Here is a 19,338-nt window from a genome sequence, read left to right as displayed (position 1 = left end):
TAACTTGCAACAATGGTTGATTTGGCCTCAGAGGGTTAAAATATTAAGTGCTGTGAGTTTACATAATGTTCACTCATAAGCAGATTTATTGAAAACATGGTAGATTTGCGGATTGCCTCCCAAACCTTTGGATTGCAGTTCATAAATGGTAATATAGTACCAGTTTGTTTCTTTGCATTCAGCTTTAAAAATAAATAAATCAGCAACTGCTGAAAAGGTAAAAATGAATCTGATGTGACCAAACAAAGGAAGGGGGAGTGGTTGGGGATTATTCATTCACAGGCAGAGTATATGATTATTTTAAATAAGAAGAGTGTGGTACTTTGTGGTAGAGTCCTACAATATTACAGGAATATTTATTATACAGTTTCTGTAGGAATGGCAGATCATAATCAGCCAGTGTTGCTGCCTATCATAGGCTGTGCCTTGCTGTAACAGCTGACTAGCCTTCTTTTGTTCCTTTCTCAGTTCTGTCACAAACAAGACAGTTACTGTATAATGTGTGATGCATCTATGTAAACAGGGTAAGCGAGAGGTCTCTAGTGAGAAGCAATGTTGTCTCTGGAAAGGCTCTACAGTATTCACTTAGGTAAAGAACAGAGATACATAACTATCGCTAGTGATAAACAGAATTAAAGAAGAAACAGCCAGAAAAGGATGTAAATAATGTTCATAACAGAGCCAGAATGAATTGTGTGTTGACATTTGGAATTAAAATGCTGGCAGGAACTTAACTAAATACTGAATTCCTGCTGGAGGAGCACAATTTACCCTGGATATAGTCACACCAAGACTCTGGTACGTGCTTTGGGAAAATAAGAAAGCTATAGGAAAGACTCATCTAACTAAGGTGGAAAAGCAATGAGCCATGCTTACTCAGCAGGAAAGACAAAGGAAGATGTCTCCTCTCCCAATATGAGGATGAAGATGTAGGAAGTGAGGTCAGTAACCCTAAGGATATAAGGTGGAATCTACACACATATAAAAAACGCTGTGAAAATGCTTTTTTAAAAAAGTTTTGAAAAATACATTGAATTTGACATAGCTCACCATCGCCATCTAGTGTCACATTTGTATATAGAACTTTATAACACATTTAAACCATTTTATTTGCAGCTGTATAGCTGAGTCTAGCGTCTGATAGGAGGCCAGCACTGGTTAGCTCAGAAATGACAGTCTAGATAAATTGGAGGTTCCTTTATCTACTTTCCCCCATGCAGATACATCAGCCTTCTGTGCAAACCTTTGGGATGTGCAAGCTGAGTTGCATCTTAACCCTTCCAGTATTAAGGATATATTGTTCTGCAGTTGAAATACAGGTACATAGTGACTGGGTATATTTACTTCTCTTGAAGGGCTCCTCCACACTTGTCCCACTGCTTTCACCCAAGAAAACTCTTGGTTTCATGTTGAATCGGAACAAACAGGCTTTTCCATGCATTGCTATTTGCTCTGATTTAGCGCCAAACAGTGTGTTTTTTGGGGGGAGAAAGGCAAAATCCCTAAAAAAACTTACGTTTGAACCCCTGATCTATAATAAGAAGCATCACTTAACAGACATACCTGAAAATCATCTTCATGTTAATTACTTGCCACAGTTATGCCATGGTGGCTGAGCTAATATGATGATACTTATTCAAGAAACTCATCAAGATTTCAGAGATCCCAGATCAGAGGCAAGTAAAATAAGACCCAAAGAGCCCTTTTAGGAGTGCCAAGGCTTATACACCTTGAGACATGTTACCTTTCCCTGCACCACAAAACAATTCCTTATATTTTGGGTAAGGATGTTTCAAGCTACTCCAAGTTAATTTGGGGAGGAGGGTTTGGCTGGTCAAATGGCATAAGAGCAGCTCATGGAAGGAAGACTCAAAAGCACCATCATATATGTAGAGCTCAGCACCTGCTTGTTGGATTGAAGCCAAATACTGCATTCCTTCACACAGTCTTATACATTCAATTAGAACATTCACAGGGTTGGAGCTGAAGTGTTTATTTCAAAAACAGAGATGTATACCAGTGTCCAATTATAACACCTTTCTGAAGCAGGCCTGTAATGAATAGGAACGAGGTACTCACATTTTGAGGTGATAATTGTCGCTGTAACCACTTGCTTTTCAGTGTTTTCCCCAAGTTAGTCAAAACAAAAACGTGCCAGAAGAAATCCGAAAGGAATGTTTAGTATAAGTGTCACCAGTCACCCTGTTTCCTACATACATGCTTTACTTATAGGAGCGTCTTAAAAAGTGATGCCTGCAATCTTAAGTGGCCCATTGCATTTAATCTTCGCAAATCTTGCCAGCCTCATCTTGCTACATTTGTAGACCCAGCACAAACTTCACAGAACTAGGTAGAATTTCATGGGATATCTGGGCATAGTTGCCGGAGAAACTTCCCACTCCTTGTCATGAGATTCACCAAGTGTCAAACACAAAAGTGAGGAAACAATGTGCTGCCTTCAGCTCTGTAGCCCCCTGGGCAACACATCTATGGAAATCTAGGGAGTGAAAAGCACCTGGGGGGAGTCATTTGGATTGTAGAAGTGGCTGGGAGGGGAAAAGATCCCCCCTCTGCTTCTGAGTTCCAAATTGTTCCTTCTGATGCATCTCTGTCTGTCTGTCTGTCTGTCTGTCTGTGTTGGGCTTAAGATAACATAAGAAAATGAGCAGCACTTCCCCAGTTGTGTTTCCCAGCAACTGGTATTCAGAGGCATAATGGACACCCTCACTTAAGTAGGGTGCTGGGTAACATGGTTGCCATAGGAACCACCTCCTAGGAGCCGTGGGGCTTTGGCTCCCACAATACACTATTTTAGGGGGCCAGGCCCCCACAAAGTTGATGGGCATTTCCATTCAAATGGTGTGTGTGCACTGCGTCATGTGATCGATCATGTGGGGCAGGGCTCACCTGGGCGCCCACAATATTTTATTCAAGTGGGCAGCCCTGATAATTGCTTTTTTAGGTGAATTATTAGGTAAATCTCACCCTCCATTCCCACAGCAGAGCTTCTCAATTAACTCTTTGCGGTAGCCTTTATGTTTATCCAGCAGCAAAGTATTAGTTGGGTGGAGGGGAACCTGTGACTGCTTAATCGTCACCCAGAGTAAAGATGAGGTGCTTTTAGAACAAAACAAGAATTTCGTTTATGCTCAAAGAGATTATCGTTTAGTGAGAAGTTTTTCAACACTTTGTTTCTATTTTTTAAAAAACAAAACACTCTTTACAGAGATATTTAGTATATTCCTTAACTTCATGTTTTAAACCTGTCACTGGACAATTATTTCTAAGATGACTACTGCCTTGCATTACCTGTAAAACATTCCCCGCACCTTCTAGAGCCCTAAACTTCACCAGGTAGTTAGAACTTTGCCCACAGACAATTCCTATCTTTAACAAAGAGCCAATTTGCTGTCCCCACTGACAAATAATCCTTAAACCTTCTGCCCACCCAGACAGAATGTTCCTATCTCTAATCCCAGATCCCTGTCTAACTCACAATCTCTGCCTGTGCTCTCTCAGGCAGCCCCTATCTGACTGTTAACTTAAATTCTGTTTCCTGATTGCCCAAAGGACTGGCCAGCTCCCACTGGTTGCTGGTTGCTGGGTCACCAGGAAGCAGAGTCAGATCCTCTCCATCCACAAATGCCTCTGACATTAGAGGTGGAATACAGGTATCGGTATCCTTGCTAATAGCCATTGATAGCCTTATCCTCCATAAATTCGTCTAACCCTCTTTGAAAACCACTCAATTTCGTGCCCATTATTGCATCTGGTGAGAGTGAATTCACACAGCCCACCATTAAATGAAGCAAAAGAACACTCCGATCCTATCCACTGACCACATATGCCACCAATGGCTATTATCAGCAGGGGAAGATCAGGTGGGCCTGAACTGGGTATAAATAACCAACACTTCTTTTTGCTTAGATCTGGCCTTCAACTGCTCTCCTTCTTTTGCCTTTCCCCTTCCTTTCTGTGTCTTTGTAAGCCTGATGACAGTGCTTTGTCTCTCTCTCCTTGTTAATTGATATGAGTCCCTTGGGATATGATAATAGTCTGAAAAGTGGGGTTCAGAATAAATAGCTGCAAAAACACAGTTGGAACCCGGCACGAAGAGGCAGCTTAGGGGTCAATTTGGAGTGAAGTGTTAGGCAAGGATTGGAATGAATTTAATACCCCAGCTGATTCTCCATTCCTGAAGCGGTAAGGAAAAGAAAATACATTTGGGTTTGTTACACATATTGGCAGATACTGTTTAGGCCATAAATTGACCCAAGAGACAGAGTACCAGCTCGGAAACCCTAATTTTAACTGATGGAATAAAGAAAGCAGTGTTCTTTCTTCATCTCTTGTGTTGACTTGCACTGTAGAAGAACAATGGAGCAATTCAGTATTCCAGCAACATTTTGTATCCCTAGAAGACCTTAAAGCTTGGCATAGTACAATGGGACCCTATTCTCTCTCTTCCCTTTTGACCTGCTTGCTACTGGGCTGAGGACAACAATAAAGTCTCCCAGAAGAAGAAAAACTTGTAATTCTTTGGCATATTTATTGGGGCTGTTGGGTTTCTTTCTCTTTTCTTGACTCAGGGAATTTCAACATCAGATTTATTATTAGAGTTGATAATAAATAAATAAAAATTATATCCCACTTATTGTACTAAAACCTCTAAGCAAAAAATTCCAAACACACCACACATTAAATTTATCAGTAATAGAAGTTAAAACAGATTCTTAAAACATTAAAAAACAATTAAACTCAACCATAAGCAAAATAAGAATTTATATAAAATATTTGTATACTGCAATATCATAAAAATATATCTAAGCAGTTTACAGCAGTAAAAACATAAAATCAATAGTCTGCAAACACACAGTGTTGTTTAATGTTCCTGCAAATGGCAAATGAACCAGGATGAAAATTGATTTGCATACACAAATTTTCAGGGAGATTAAACAGCATCAGTTACTTATTGAGCTTTCTGATTTGCCACATAATTATGACGTCGCATCAAGCAAATTTGTACCCCACACTCCCCAGTCCATTTTCTCATCACTTTCATTATTGCAAAAAAGGGTCCGATTTTTGTGTGGTGAGGGAAGCACATTTTCACGCAACAATGATAAATAATCTTTTAATAGCACAACCTGAGTTTATATACACACAAACACATATACTTTTGATTAATTTTTTTTAAAAAAGGTTATACAAGATTCTGCAAAATATGTTATGAAACAGGATCTGGTGACAATATATGTAGTTTGTATACAAATACCGACAGAAAAGGAAACTAAATGAACCATGGGTATGTGAATGCATGGAAGGTAGCGACCAGACCTGCATTTTGATGGCAGAAAGTGGATCTGTTGCACAGGAATGCCAAGCCTCGTGGAGCCTCGATGCTGTGGGATATCCAGCCTATAATGATGGCGATGGTGTTGATAATGGTGAGAGCTGTTTTGACAGTGGAATGGACTCCCTCTCCATCCTTCGAGGTTTTTAAGCAGAGGCTGGGTGGTCACCTGTCCTAATGCTTCAGTTGAGATTCCTACATTGCAGGGGGTTGGACTAGATGACCCTCGGAGGTCCCTTCCAAATTCTTTGATTCTAAGGGCAACGAGGCCCAGTTTAAACTCAAGAGCGCTCTTACTTTTTGCCTTGAAGCTACAAAGCACCGCTGGACGAAGCGGGAGACGGTCAACCAAACCCCAACAGCGCCCCCCCCCCCGTGCCAACAGAGCACGGGCGGCCAGCATCTGGCGCTGAAGGAAAGGCCTCCCTCCGCCCCTCCCTCCCCGGTTTCGTTTTTCCCGCCGGCCTGTCACCATGGCAACAAGCCCAAGCGAGGCCTGGCCTGGCGGGCCGCGCAGGCGCACCCGCGGCGCTTTTTTTCTTCGGAGGCCGCTCCTCTTGGCTTCGCCTCGCCTTTTCAAGAAGCCGCCGCCTGGAAGGCGGGACAGGCCCTCCCATCCCTCGGGCCTTCCCCAATGCCGGCCGGGCCCGGCACGGAGAGGAGGTCCGGGAGCGCCGGATGGGGGGTTTCTCCGCCCCGCCGCCGCCGCCGCCGCCGCCTCAGAAGCCGACCGTGACGAGGTGGGTTCGCTTCCGCCGCTTCGCAGGATATATACTCCCGAGGCGTCTACACAACCGGAGGGGGCGGCTCCCCGAGGCGAGGCTCTCCCCAGCCAGCCTCGCAGCTCCCCCGGTGCCGCTTCCTCGGTTTTCGGAGCCCTGAGTTGCACCTCTTCCCCCTCCCCACCACCTATAAGCTTTTCTCCCACCCCACAGACGGCTTCCTCCGCTGCCCCTGTGCGCTTCTCAGGTGGCCTTCAGGCATGCTGCTGTGTGGGTCACTCACACGCTGGGTGGCTACCCGTCATGGATGCTCGGGTTGCGATTCCTGCATTGCAGGGGGTTGGACTAGATGACCCTGGGGGTTCCCTTTCAAACTCTACGATGCTTATGATTCCATGACCCAGCCACTCATCTTCCAGGCTGCTTCCCCATATAGGTAGGGTTTACCTTTACTTCCTAGGCAGCGTCTCACTCCAAACAGGCGAGCCCTCGTCCCTTCAGTGATATGCTCAAAAAAGCTTGGGGGGTGGGGGGAAACAAACCCAAACTAAATCGGGAAATCTGGAGACAAGAGGATGAGGGTTCTTCTCCTCTCCTTCTAAAGAGGCACGGTGGCTGCCTGGACTCATGCACTTTGGCAATCGGGTGCTTCAGACTTTTTGTGGTGTTTCAGAGAATTGGCCACCAGATGACAGTGGAAAGATAGAAGCTGTGGAAAGCAAAAACCTTTTCAGACAACTTAACACTCCTAAAATACTGTCTCCTGTCTGATCAGAAGGTACTTTGTCACCTGCCTTTGTCAAGATGCAAGGGATGTAACTTGCATCAAACTTGCATTAAATCCATTTAGTGTGGATAACCTAGGTATTTAGGGGATGTTTTCTACGGACAAATAAAAATGCTGTGTAATCCTTTATGTGATGAAATGATAGGAGGGGGTACCTTTTTGTATTATTTGCAAAAATATCCAAGCACTGAATATGCAGTGCACTCTAAGGCAGGGGTGGGGAACCTTTTTGAGCATGAGGGTTCCCTACCCTCATGGGTGAGGCTCTTGTGCTGGTAATGGGCAGAGTAACAAATATAAATTTACCTTTCTGCAGTAGACTAGTTTATTCACATAAAAACATGCAGTTCTAATAATTTTGTTGGTGTAGAAAACCTATAACTGCCTTGAAAAAAATAACTGATAATTACTGTTTCTTTAAACTTTAACACCTATGCATTTCTAGAGAAGCCAAGATAAATGTTATGGGTGATATCCAGCTAAGTCATACTCAAAATAGACCTATTGAAATTAATGGACTTGATTAATTTCAGTCTACTCGGAGGCTGTGTACAATGTAGCCTTTGCGAATCACAGGGCTCATTTTCTTACAGTGTTCCTTTATACATAGTGGTTTGCAATTGTACACACCTTCCTGTGATAGTATCATCTAAAATGACAGCTCCTATCTGTGTTGTCTATACATGTTTTCAAACTAGTGTGCAAACTATTCCCTTCCCCTCATTTGGTATTTCCACAGACTTTAGAAAGAGGGGGTCTGGAAACTGGTATATTGATGTACAGATGATATATATTGGTATACAGAGGCAGCTAATAGTGGCCACTAATGAACAACAATGGGTTGTATTCAATGAAGTAGCCCTGCTTAGAGTAGCCCTAAAGAAATTAATCGACCTAACTTAGTCAATATTCATTAATTTCAGTGGTTCTCATCTGCACTTAAGTTATTTGTTAGCAGGACAGAGAGAAGGACCTCTCTAGAAGATCTCAATGCTTGCAAGGAACAAGATGGTCCTCCAGGTAGCTGTTGAGAAGCCCTTGGACATACTTGGGAGTTATTTCTTACACGCTAGCAATTTAAAGTCATCTAAAGCTATAGACAACCCTTTGTGTTTGTGGTTTTTCATCAGCTCTGATAATTTAACTATTTTTTTCCAGTTTATGAAGGAAATGGGCTTAGGTAAGGGAATTGATTCAAACATGATCAGTTTTTACTTTTGCGTATTTGACAGCTCACAGCTTTACTGGCAGTGTCAAAAGCCTGATTTTATTTGTATCTCACTAATGGCTATGGGAAGTGTGTTCTGCTTAAGTTAAAGCTTTTCCTTTACATGTTCACTGATTATACTTGTGCTTTTAAAAACAACTTGCATCTGCCCAATTCTGCCAGTAATTCTTCCTGTAGTCTAGCAGAAGCTTTTTAACTTCAGAACCAATCGCACTAACATTAGACATGTTAAAAGTCCCATGATTTCAGTGGGAGATAAGCATACATTTTGTTCTCATGTTGAGATAAATTAGATTTAGAAATGCTCAATCTGGATAGAATTGTACCACTGTTTGACAATTTTAACGATGAGTTACCATGGCCTCCCAATAGGGTTAGTGACTGCACTGGTGGGATTTAGCAGCACTGAAGTATTGTGCTTACTCAAATAAGTAGCTATGACCTAAGACACAGGGAGTACACATCTTGGGTAAGCATATGCGGTGTTATTACATAATAACTTCTTCTTGAATCCTTTGCTCTGGAAAAAACCATGCTTTTCATTCATTGATATTTGTGTTTGTGCTTGTGGTATTAGAGCTCTTGAGGCTAAATGTTGTGCTTACTTAACCTAGTTTTGTTTGACAGAGCTATTAGAAAATAAATAAAAAGTGAGTGTTTTCACATATACATTGTTTTTACTAATTAATTAAAAAAATAGTTATCTGGTTTTGGTTTCTGCCTTGATTTTTTTTTTTACTGTTATTCACATAATAACAGCAATAAAACTGATTAGCTTCCTAGCTGATTATGTGGAGCTAATTATTTTTTTCTTCTGCACTGTTCCCTTGACTCTTGGTGCTTAGAAAGAACTTATTGTTTCTAGCAAGCTTTCATCCCAGTTAGTAAAAATTGGGCCCCAGGCCTGTGGGATAATTAATCCCAGGGTGATATATACAAGCAATATATATAAGGTGATACATACAATTGCTTTTGAAGCAATTTTCTTTCCCTTCTTTCTCTTATCAACAGTTTCTGTAAAGTCCTTTATGGTAGCAAGGGAATATATAAACAAGTGACACAATGCTTCAAATTTCAGAATTGGCTGGATGCAACCGAAGTTCTGAAGTGCATTGTTAGCTCTCTCTTTTTAATCCATTTTTTAAAAAGTTGCAAGTTATTTCTGTATGCAGTTGACTGTTCTCATTTTAATATGTTTGAACTGCATAATTATCTCAAAGAGATTTCTTTTTAAAAATTTTATTTATAAAGTACAAATACAGAACTGAAAAATAAAAGAAAAAAGTGAAAGAAAAAGAAAGAAAAAAAGAGAGACTGATACTTGATCACTATCCTGTTTAGGTATAAGTGTAATATATGCAATGACCCAATAATTTCAGTTGTTTATAATCCCAGTGTCTTTGCTGGCCGGTCAAATATAAACATAGCTGACACACTATTTTCCAGGCTTATTTGCTGTTCAGGCAGGAGTTTTCTTGCTTGCATAAAATATCTCCTCCTAAAGTTCTGTGAATATACGTTACTGTATTCCAAAGAGAGTAGGCTAGGGTGAATACAGTGGCAACTATGTGCTATATCAGCTGTAGAAAAGGAGCAGCCGGAAGGTCAAATAAAACAGTGCAGTAAAGTTCACTTCTGTAGTGTGTAGAAGAGTCACAATTTCAGCCAGTAGGAGTTCAGACTAGGACTGGGGAGACGCAAGTTAAAATCCCCACTGTGCCACTCTTTCTGAGTTGCCTTGAGGCCAACCACTAGCTTATTTTACTGCCCAGGGCAGCAGACACTAATAAAAAGACAATTAACAACAAAATAAAAACATATTTAATACATGCATCGTCTTGGACCATCTTAGTCTAAAACTTGGACCATCTTGGCTGTAAGTCCTGGAAGACCCACTCCATGCCTTGCAGCCCTTTTCCCACCTGGCCTGGGAGAGCAGGGCCCTGACTGATTCCAGCTACAAAACCTGAGGCTCTTGAACAGACTCTTGGGCTGGGGGGTTTAGGGAGTTTTGTTGGTTTTTTCAGCTATTGCTGTTAATTATTTGTATCTTTATTTTAGATCTTATGATTTATGTGGAAATTGTTTGATTTGGTTGTGTATTTTTATATTTATTTAGTATTTATGACTACTTTATTATGTTGTAATTATTTATTTTTTCCACTTTGTAAGACGTCTTGAGCATGGGTTGAACCTTGGAAAGACGGCATGCAAATAAAATTATGTATGCAGACATTTCTGTTTTCTGAGGCTAATTTGGCTAATACCTGCTCTGTGTTTTATCTGCTGCCTTATATTACTGGCGACGTTTTGGTTTTATTGTATATTTTACTGCTTTATTTCTTATACCACCCAGGAATGTATTGAATGAAGGGCGGTATACAAATGTTTTTTGAAATAGAAGAGAATGAATGAATGAATTTACCAAAGGGATGCCTTACAAACTTGCCTTATCAGATGCTGGCAGCTGCAGTTTTTAAAAACAAAACAAAACAAAACAAAATACTAGCCTGTTATTTAAGCAGCTGCCTAGTAGCCATGAGGTGAGTGAGTGGGTTAGTGGAAAAGGAAGGACCCTTTTTATGCCCAACAGATTGCTGGATGAGGGTCTGAGCTCTCCATCGCTCCTGTGCCAGCCCCCAACAGGCAAGTAACATTTTTAGGGATATATACAAGGTTGCTTTTACCATGCTCAGCCTAGTTAACTTAGCTTTCTCTTCCAAATTCTGTGTTTAAAAAGTCACAGGAGGAAGCAAAACAGTCTAGAGAGGTAGTACGAAAACATAAGCTGTTTTAATATAAATATTATCTTATAAATATTAGCGTGTGAAACTATAATCACTGTTCCAAAGTGAAAAACTTCATTTACCTCTTAAGAATAAAGGGGTGCTTTCTAGATAAGAAAGGCATTCTTATTTCAAAATGGTTAACTTCATTTTCCTTTTCATTATTAACTTTTAATATAAGTGTTCATCCAGAAATGCTTGTTGGATACCTAAAATTACTGAATTAAGGTGTGTATCTTAACTGGCAGTTTTGAATTAATTAACTTCAAAAATAACAAGGAAGAATACTGCATTGCAATGGCTTACTATGACCTGTTTGTTTAAAACCTATTTATAATATAGGCCAGGCCCAAGAAAGCATTATTTGGGATAATTATCTACATAGCACATTTAGTGTTCCACATGTAGGTTGAAGAGAAAGTAGGCTGCTACTGGCTCCTCCCAGATTACCATTTACAAATCCAATTAACAACAGCAGAAACGGCAGCACCCAGCAGAACCCTTCTGTATTTCTACACTGTGCTGTTCTTGTGATTGGTCAAAACTGGTAGTAATGAAAGGATCAACTATTACCAATTCTTTTTACTGGGTTACAGGTAAGGCTAGCAAGCTGCAATTACTGTGAATGGTCTGCTTGTAAAATAAGAGGTTAACTTTAATTCTGGGCATTTGAAATGTTCAAATACAAGAGAACTGTAAACATAGAGGACAGTTCTAAAACAAGTTTTATGATAAAGCTATTTAATACATTTAATCGTAGAACATAATGATTCTAATTCCCATGTAAAACTGGAAAAGGTGGGAAATGTCAGCTTTTTTTGTTTGTTTTTGAAGCAGTTAATGTATTCAGTTTTCCACACTCTTTTGTTACAGTTTTCTGTGTTAATTACTGGCTGGAAGCCTGTTCAAGATACTGTAAAATATTTGAAAATTGTTACGTTGCGTCCTGCCATAATGATACAGACAGTGGATTACTTACTGCTAATTAATTTCTGTCATTTAGCATTCAAGTTCTTGCCGTTAATACATGGCAGTTTGAAACACTGAACTATCATAGAACACCACGTATCACCAATTAAATTGCATGTCTTTATTCCTGTTGTCTGCATTTGGTGCATATAAGCAGCCCTGGCTCTACCTAAACATGGTGCTTACTGATTAAGTGAAAATCAGTTGTGACTAAAACAGATGGTGAATGGTTTTTCAGCAAATCAAAGACAATTTTCAACTTTTCTTCTGGTCCTTGTCTTACACATAGTGATTATTTTTCTGCCACCATCTTACATAATTAACCTAGATATTTAGTCTTGTACCTTGTCTTTCATCTTAGGACAGGGATTGTACTGTGGCTGGAATTTTCCTTTTTTTAAAAAAAAAAGTTGGGTACATAAGCCTCAAGAATTGTAGTTTATGTACTTCCAGTTTTGTAATTGTGAGACTGAGGGGCTATAGCTATGTATATAGAGCTTAGGCACAATGGTTCTTTTGCTGACCCTCACCTCAGTACACCAATATTTCTGCTCTAGAAATGGATTTCTCTGACAGATGTGGTACAACAACTATTAGCAAGCCAAGAAAAGGACTCAGGAAGTTCACGTTCCATTTACGTGTGTCCTAGTGACCTTTTGGCCAGTATTGAGCCAGCTATGATTCTTAAGCTCCCTTTAACAGCTGGCAGGCAGCGCTGCAAGCGTGCACCTTTGGCACTTGCCTTATTTAAACTGCTGTTGCTATAGATGTATCACCATCTGTTCTTTCCATCAGTTGCAGCTGTATTAGCTAATATCTTATCAGCAAATATCTCTGGCAGCAGAGTACTGTGTCCCCCTAAAACTCTTTCCTTTGGAAGGCCCTCCAGAGCAACTTGAGAGACTTCTGCCAGAAGGAAAAAAATAAGTTGCTGGGGTGAGAAAAGGCACCCATGGACTCTGGCACTGGCTTCCCATTGCCTGCAGCAATGGTTTGAGGCAACCCTGGCGAGATGCCTTATGGTGGCTTCCTCCTCCTGCTGCCATGGCTTTGCGTCTCCCCATTTGCCATTGTTTCAGTGTAACTGCCCTTTCCTGCTCTGCTTGTCTACCCAACTTCTTGCTTGGTGAATGGAGCAGCGGACCACACTTTTCTCTAGGAAAGTGGTAGTAGCCGTCTTTGTGCTCCGCTACCAAATGGAAAATGGCGCTGGCAGGAAGTCAGAAAACAACTCTGTTATATGATCACATAATGCATAAGTTCCTTTCCCACTTCCTGTCAGTACCATTTGTGAAACAGATGACAAGTAGTTGGTTGCTCAGGCTGCAATATCAGTAAAACCACTATCTGAAGCTGTGCAGCTGGATTTTAAATTGCATTCCTTGGAACTTCATCACTTCCAAGCAGTGGTTCTCCTGAGATATTTAACAAAAGCATAGCAAGACCAAAGGCCCATCTGGTCTAGCATCCTGTTGCTACAGTGATGGACCAGATGCCTATGGAAACCTGCAAGCAGGTTAAGAGCCTCATAGCACTCTTCCCATTTGTGTCTTCCTTTATTTTACTCAATACAGTATACACGCACAAAATAAACAAATATCGCATTATTCTCTGAACTGTCCTGAGACCTCTGGGTATAGGGAGGTATATAAATTCAATAAATAATAAATAACATCATTTTACATAACCTTAGAGCATTAATGATCAGTATAGGCTCTCTACAGACATGTTTGTGAAATTAGTGGGAGAGATTTGCTATCAACTTCCCTTACGTAAGAAAAGAAGGGGGACCAGGTTTCATCATTATAACACCTTTTGCTACCCTTCTAAGCCCAGTTAATCGCTCTGAAATAGCCACATTCCAGATATTTTTGAATCAAACTTCAGGGGGTAGCTCAGCCTGGAATTTCCAAAAATACGCTATCACCAAATGTGCAGCTGTCAGGAAAAAGAAAATTAGATCTTTATGTTGAATAGTGAGATCAGAATCTAGATTTAATGAGAGCAGAGCTAAAGCTAGATTTGGCGAGAGAGGTGTAGCAATTTTAGAAATGATACCGAAGACCTTTGTCCAAAATGTGTGGACAAATTTACATTCCCACCAAGCATGAAAATATGTTCTCCTATTCCCACATCCCCTCCCACAAAGAGGGGATAAGGATTTGTTGATTTTTGCTAAGCGAACCAGAGTCCAATGCCACCTGAGGACGACCTTCAAAGAAGCTTCTTGAAGGTGAGATGAAATGGTTCTTAAAGGTGGGGTCCTCCATATGCATTGATTTCATTGGTTTCTTTGCCTATTTCAGTCTCTCATACTACGTGCAAACCTTTTTCATTCCCAATGTAATATTCCATGAGCACACCATAAATCAATGAAACCACACCTTTCATATCACAGTGGGATTCAATACACCTTGTTTCAAATGTCATAAGAGAACAAACAACTGCAAATGAACAATATTGGAGAATCTGGAGCCAGTTGGGGTGCAGATCATTTAGATTTTCCTTTACCCTTTCTTTACCTATTTCTTTGCCTTTATAGAGTGAGTATAAGCCTCTGTTTTTTCATTCTTTGTATGCCAATATTTATCTTATTGATAAATGGCAGATAAATTTATCTGCCTTCATAAAAGGCAGGATGGTCTAGAAAGGGAGTTACCGTAATGGCGACGTTCCAGAGGCCAACATTTGATTTTTCCATGTCAAGATTGTAGTTTTTTAAAAGGGATTCAATTCCCTTTATCACTGAATCTAATAATTTAAAGAAGGGAAGTGCTCAGAATGCTGGCATGGCTGGGGCAAGTTCAATATGGACCCAGGGATCTTCTGTTTGGTCCCAATCAGTGGGATTAATGATTTCATTTGAAATGCCACTTTATCTACAACATGCTGTTACATGTGTAGAGTTTGTGTGTTCCTCACACATGACCCTAAAACATGCTTTGAGAGATGGGGACTTTTATAATAATTTAAGAATAATTTATTATTTATACTCTGCCAATCTGGCTGAGTTTCCCCAGCCACTCTGGGCGGCTCCCAATCGAGTGTTAAAAACAATACAGCATTAAATATTAAAAACTTTCCTAAACAGGGTTGCCTTCAGATGTCTTTTAAAAATAGGATAGCTGCTTATTTCCTTGACATCTGATGGGAGGGCATTCCACAGGGCGGGCGCCACTACCGAGAAGGCCCTCTGTCTGGTTCAAAAGATCTGTTTGAACAGTTCATTCATACCACACCAAAGGTTTCTTTGGATGCTAAAGAGAAGCATCCATTTATTATATAAAAAAACAAAAGAAATAACGGTGCAACATAAATATAAAATCACAGGTGTTTTTGAACCAGTGTCTTAACACATCCATACTCTAAAGAAATAAGCGGCCCTAATCTACAATAGAAATAAAGCAGTGGACCAATTGCCCGACTCAGTAAATGGCAGCTCCCTGTGTTACTTGTTCTTCTATATGCTTGGGTTATTATCTGTTTGATAATGCTTTCTGCTATTTTACCAGGAACAGCCTGACATTTCCTGGATCTTCCCTGGATCCCTTTTTTAAAAAATGGTTCTATATTGGCCACTTTCCAATCCCCAGGTATGGAAGCTGATCTTAGGGACGTGTTACTTTAAGAACTCTGAGGATTTGTTCATTTTTAATTTATCGGTAAGGTGAGAACTGCTTACCACTGTTTGCTTCAGTTCAGGCACAAGAATCTGGCCCACATTTTCTGCAGTGAAAACAGATGCAAAGAATTCAACCAGTTTCTGATTTTAGAAGTCTGGAACTGAAAGTGAAAATAAATAGCTGTGACTATGGACTGGCCAGTACAGTTAAGCACACTTTAAGCCCATTGAAATCAGTCAGCTTAAGCAGGCTTAACTCTGTGCTGGACTGTAGCCGGTGAGACTTGCATCCCATGATATGACTTGTGTGATAAGGCTGCACTGTTTTGTTGCCTAGCTATATTAACAGCAAGGATGCTCCTGCTTAGTGCTAACAAATAAAATGTATAAAATAGATATTTGGAGAGTTAATTAAATTATATGGTATTAATGGTAAGGCAACAAAAATGGATTTTGTGAGTTCTTGCAGTAATAAAGAAGAGCCCACCATTTATTACGCTTTGGTGGGAAGACCTTCATACCCTTGCTACCTATTTGGATGGCTTATATTGAGCTATATGTGTAAACTAAGATGGGTGTATTGAAAGTTATTGTATTGTTTTCCTTTTATTTCCTTTTAATAATTTTTCAATAAAAAAGCAAAAGAAATTACTTTCTTGTGTTTTAAATAGTATCCCATATGACCTATTTTGATTTCTAAGATTGTGTGTAAGCATTTTTTTATACTGTCTATATGAATCACGGAGAGTAAGTGGAGTTGTGTAGACTTGACCCAACCATGGATGAGTAAAAAAAGAAAGAGGTAATGTGATTTATAAATTGTTTTATTTTCTTACATTTATTTCTGACCTTTCTTCCATCATGCAACCCAAGATAAAGTGTGTGTGGTTTTGAGGTAGTCTCCCAACCAGGCACTGCCTAAACTCAGTCCTGTGTGGCTTCAGCAAGGTGCCATACCATACCCTGAGAACATCATGATTCTTGTCTGTTATATAACATCTCTATTATCATTACCCAAAATGTTAGATAGATGGATACGGATTGATACATTGTAGATTTATAATTTGTTGAGATAATCAGTAGGTAACTGAAAATAAATTCAGTAATTTTTCACCAGTTCCATTTTTGGAGGGTAAATTCTGACTCAGATGCCTTTTGCCTGCTAACTAGCACTCTCCTTGTGCGCCAATCCAGCCAGGTGCTCCATGTTTGTGGAAGCAGACTTCTGTGTTGTGCATCCCTTGTAAGATAGAGTTGTCAGCAGCTGGACTAAGGAGGAATGGTGGGGAGTGCCCCCTCCCCGAACCTTCCCAAGAACAGGAGGACAGTATAGATTTATAACAGTGTTTTACAGAAGGTCATAGTTCAGAGACTGCAGAGGGGAGAAGCTGGGAAATAATGGGAGAGGAACAGCAAGAAGAGGATGCACCAGGGGAGAGACAGCTGACAGACTCAGTGTCTTTAGAAATATTCCTGCCCCCCTCCCCCGGGACCAGGCAGGCATTGAGAGTAGTAGAACAGAAAGCTCAGAGGCAGAAAACTCAGATCAGCTGATGCAGGGATGATGCAGAATAGAAGAGATTGAGGGGGTGTGACTTTACTTGGAGTAACGCCATTATCTAAGAGAAACTGTTTTTCTTCGTCTCTCTGTGAATATTGAATAAAATATTTGGTAAGAACTCTTCTTGTTTATCTGCTTCTTGGCTGCCACCGTGGGAGGGATGATTTGATTTCCTGAAGCCTGACAAGAATTGTGCTTGTGGCAGAGGAATTCAAACCCCAGCCAGGCAGGGGTGGGAGATGATGCAGTGGCATAACCACCACAGCATCCACAGCTGCACTGCTCATGTTGACCCGGGTGAAAGGCAGGGTAGGCAAAAGCCTGCTCTGGACAACACCAATCTGGAGTTGGCATAGTCACTGGGCCTGGTGCTGTTGGGTGAGGGCAGTGTGGCTGGTTGGGTATCCAGGAAAGCCTATACCAGTTCAGCCCCATCCCTGGAGCTTTCCATGGGCTACTGCCAGTGGGAAGCCTGCCAGACATCAGAGCAGCGGCTGGAATGTGGAGCAGGGAGCAGTGCAGTAATCCTGGGCTAGGTGGAGGGAGACCTCCACTCCATCCGCATGCATTCTAACCCAGCAGATCATGGTTTTGGATTACATTTGCAGCCCGCCCAGTCTAACAGCAGAGCAATGTATGTAGCCCTTTCAAATAACCACAATTCTACTGATCAGGTCAATGGGTTGTTGAAAGTTCCCTCTTTCCATGCTTAACAGCAGATCAGTGGAACTTCGTCTATAAAGGCACAATTCGGCTGTTCATTGCAGATTCTGTTGGATCAGAGAACTGGGACACATGTGGACCTGCTTTGATTGAAATAAATAGAGCAAGGTTACAGCCTTGGTAAAATACGGTAATCTCTCAATTTATAAAGACTGAAGCGGAGTTTCCACTAAGCAATTGAGTCTTGAATTTTGATTTCTGACTCTTTGCTCTTTCAAAAAATACTCTCAAAATTGTTCACTAAATGGATGAGGGATAAAGAAGGAAGTGCTATCAGTAAAGAAGTAGGATTAGAACAGTTGGCCACTTGTGCCCCTGCTCAGAGACTCTTGCCTTAATATATTGGAACCTCTCAGCATCATTTGCCACAGAAGCAGGGGTAATCTAGGATTTAACATATAACCTCTTTAATTATAGGAGTGAATCATTAGTTTAGCCCAGCAGCCTATGCAAAACCAGGAAATTATCTGGCTAGGCATTAAAGTTTAAGACCAATTGTTAAAAACAAAACAAGGAGTAGTGAGTTCATTATGTTGTGATGAAGTAATAAGAGCAATACCAGTGCTGTAATCTTTATCTTGTTTGGATAACTCCAAGAATGATGAAAATACGGTAATCTGAAGACTGTAGATTGTCCAAGAGGGAGAACAGCCACCCGATACAAATTCTGTCCATTAATATGTCCCATTAATTAGTTCCAAGGAAGAGAGCAGCATGTTAGTGAAATGTTTGCTGAACGTTAGCTAGACACAAGCAGTGGAATAATGTTCTATTACAAACCATTTGATAGTATGCTGTTTCTTAAGAATAGCACAATAGGTGCCCTGACCATAAGTGATGTGTTTGTTCATGAGGTAAATAGGTAATGCATATATGTATTTGTATGCTTTATTTCCATTACATGTGTTAAATCAACAATGTGGGGAGGGTGTGGTTCAAAGTGAGGTGACACGTTTCTATTTAACCATGCTCCCGAGATTAATGTTTCTTAACTGTCATGGCAATGGAGGTGCATGTTGCATGGATAAATGTAGTTGATCTGATTAGTCCAATAACCTGACTATCTAGAGCCATGTGGCTTTATTAGCTCTGCAGGAGAATTAGGAACATGGCCTGAAATAACATGGAACATTGTTGTCTAATTATTCAATACCTTCCAAAATTATTTACATAAATACGCAATGAAACATTTGTTGATGCAAGCCTTTTGTTGGTAAATATAAATAATAGCTGTTTATACTCTTTCTGTTCAAGAAAAAAAGACTTTTTGTAACGTAAAAAGAAAAAAAATACTTCATTTTATAATAAAAAAGAAATACGACTTTCATTGATACCTTCCTGGCCACCCCAAGAAACCCATCACTCCTCCATTTCTGAGATTGGGCTGGCACAGTCCATTTTCCAGCCACTGTGCGACATTCATAGAATTGTAGTGTTGGAAGACACCCCAAGGGCCACCTAGTCCAACCCCATGTAATTCCCAAATCTCAACTGAAGCATCTATGACAGATGGCCATCCAACCTCTGCTTAAAAACCTCCACTGAAGGAGAGTCCACCACCTCTTGTGGGAATCTGTTCTACTGTCA

At 40.5% G+C, this 19,338-nt stretch overlaps 1 protein-coding gene across 2 annotated transcripts in view; it reads left to right on the top strand.

Moving 5' to 3' along the window:
* Nucleotides 1-5,870: 5,870 nt before the first annotated feature.
* Nucleotides 5,871-19,338, top strand: part of PTPDC1 (protein tyrosine phosphatase domain containing 1) — a 33,985-nt gene continuing 20,517 nt past the window's right edge. The window contains exon 1 of one of the 2 annotated variants that reach the window (XM_081848865.1): nt 5,871-6,093. Coding sequence is in view for 1 of the 2 variants with exons in the window: in XM_081848864.1 (XP_081704990.1) it covers nt 11,430-11,472 (43 nt within the window). In the remaining variant the exon portion in view is untranslated. Of the gene's footprint in view, nt 6,094-11,414; nt 11,473-19,338 lie in introns of those variants that run through there. The other variant, XM_081848864.1, reaches the window with a different exon arrangement.

Source organism: Podarcis erhardii (genome assembly GCF_964252035.2).
Source record: "Podarcis erhardii genome assembly, chromosome: 2".
In the NCBI taxonomy this organism is placed as follows: Eukaryota; Metazoa; Chordata; class Lepidosauria; order Squamata; family Lacertidae; genus Podarcis; species Podarcis erhardii.
This window is presented reverse-complemented; position numbering and strand designations above follow the sequence as displayed.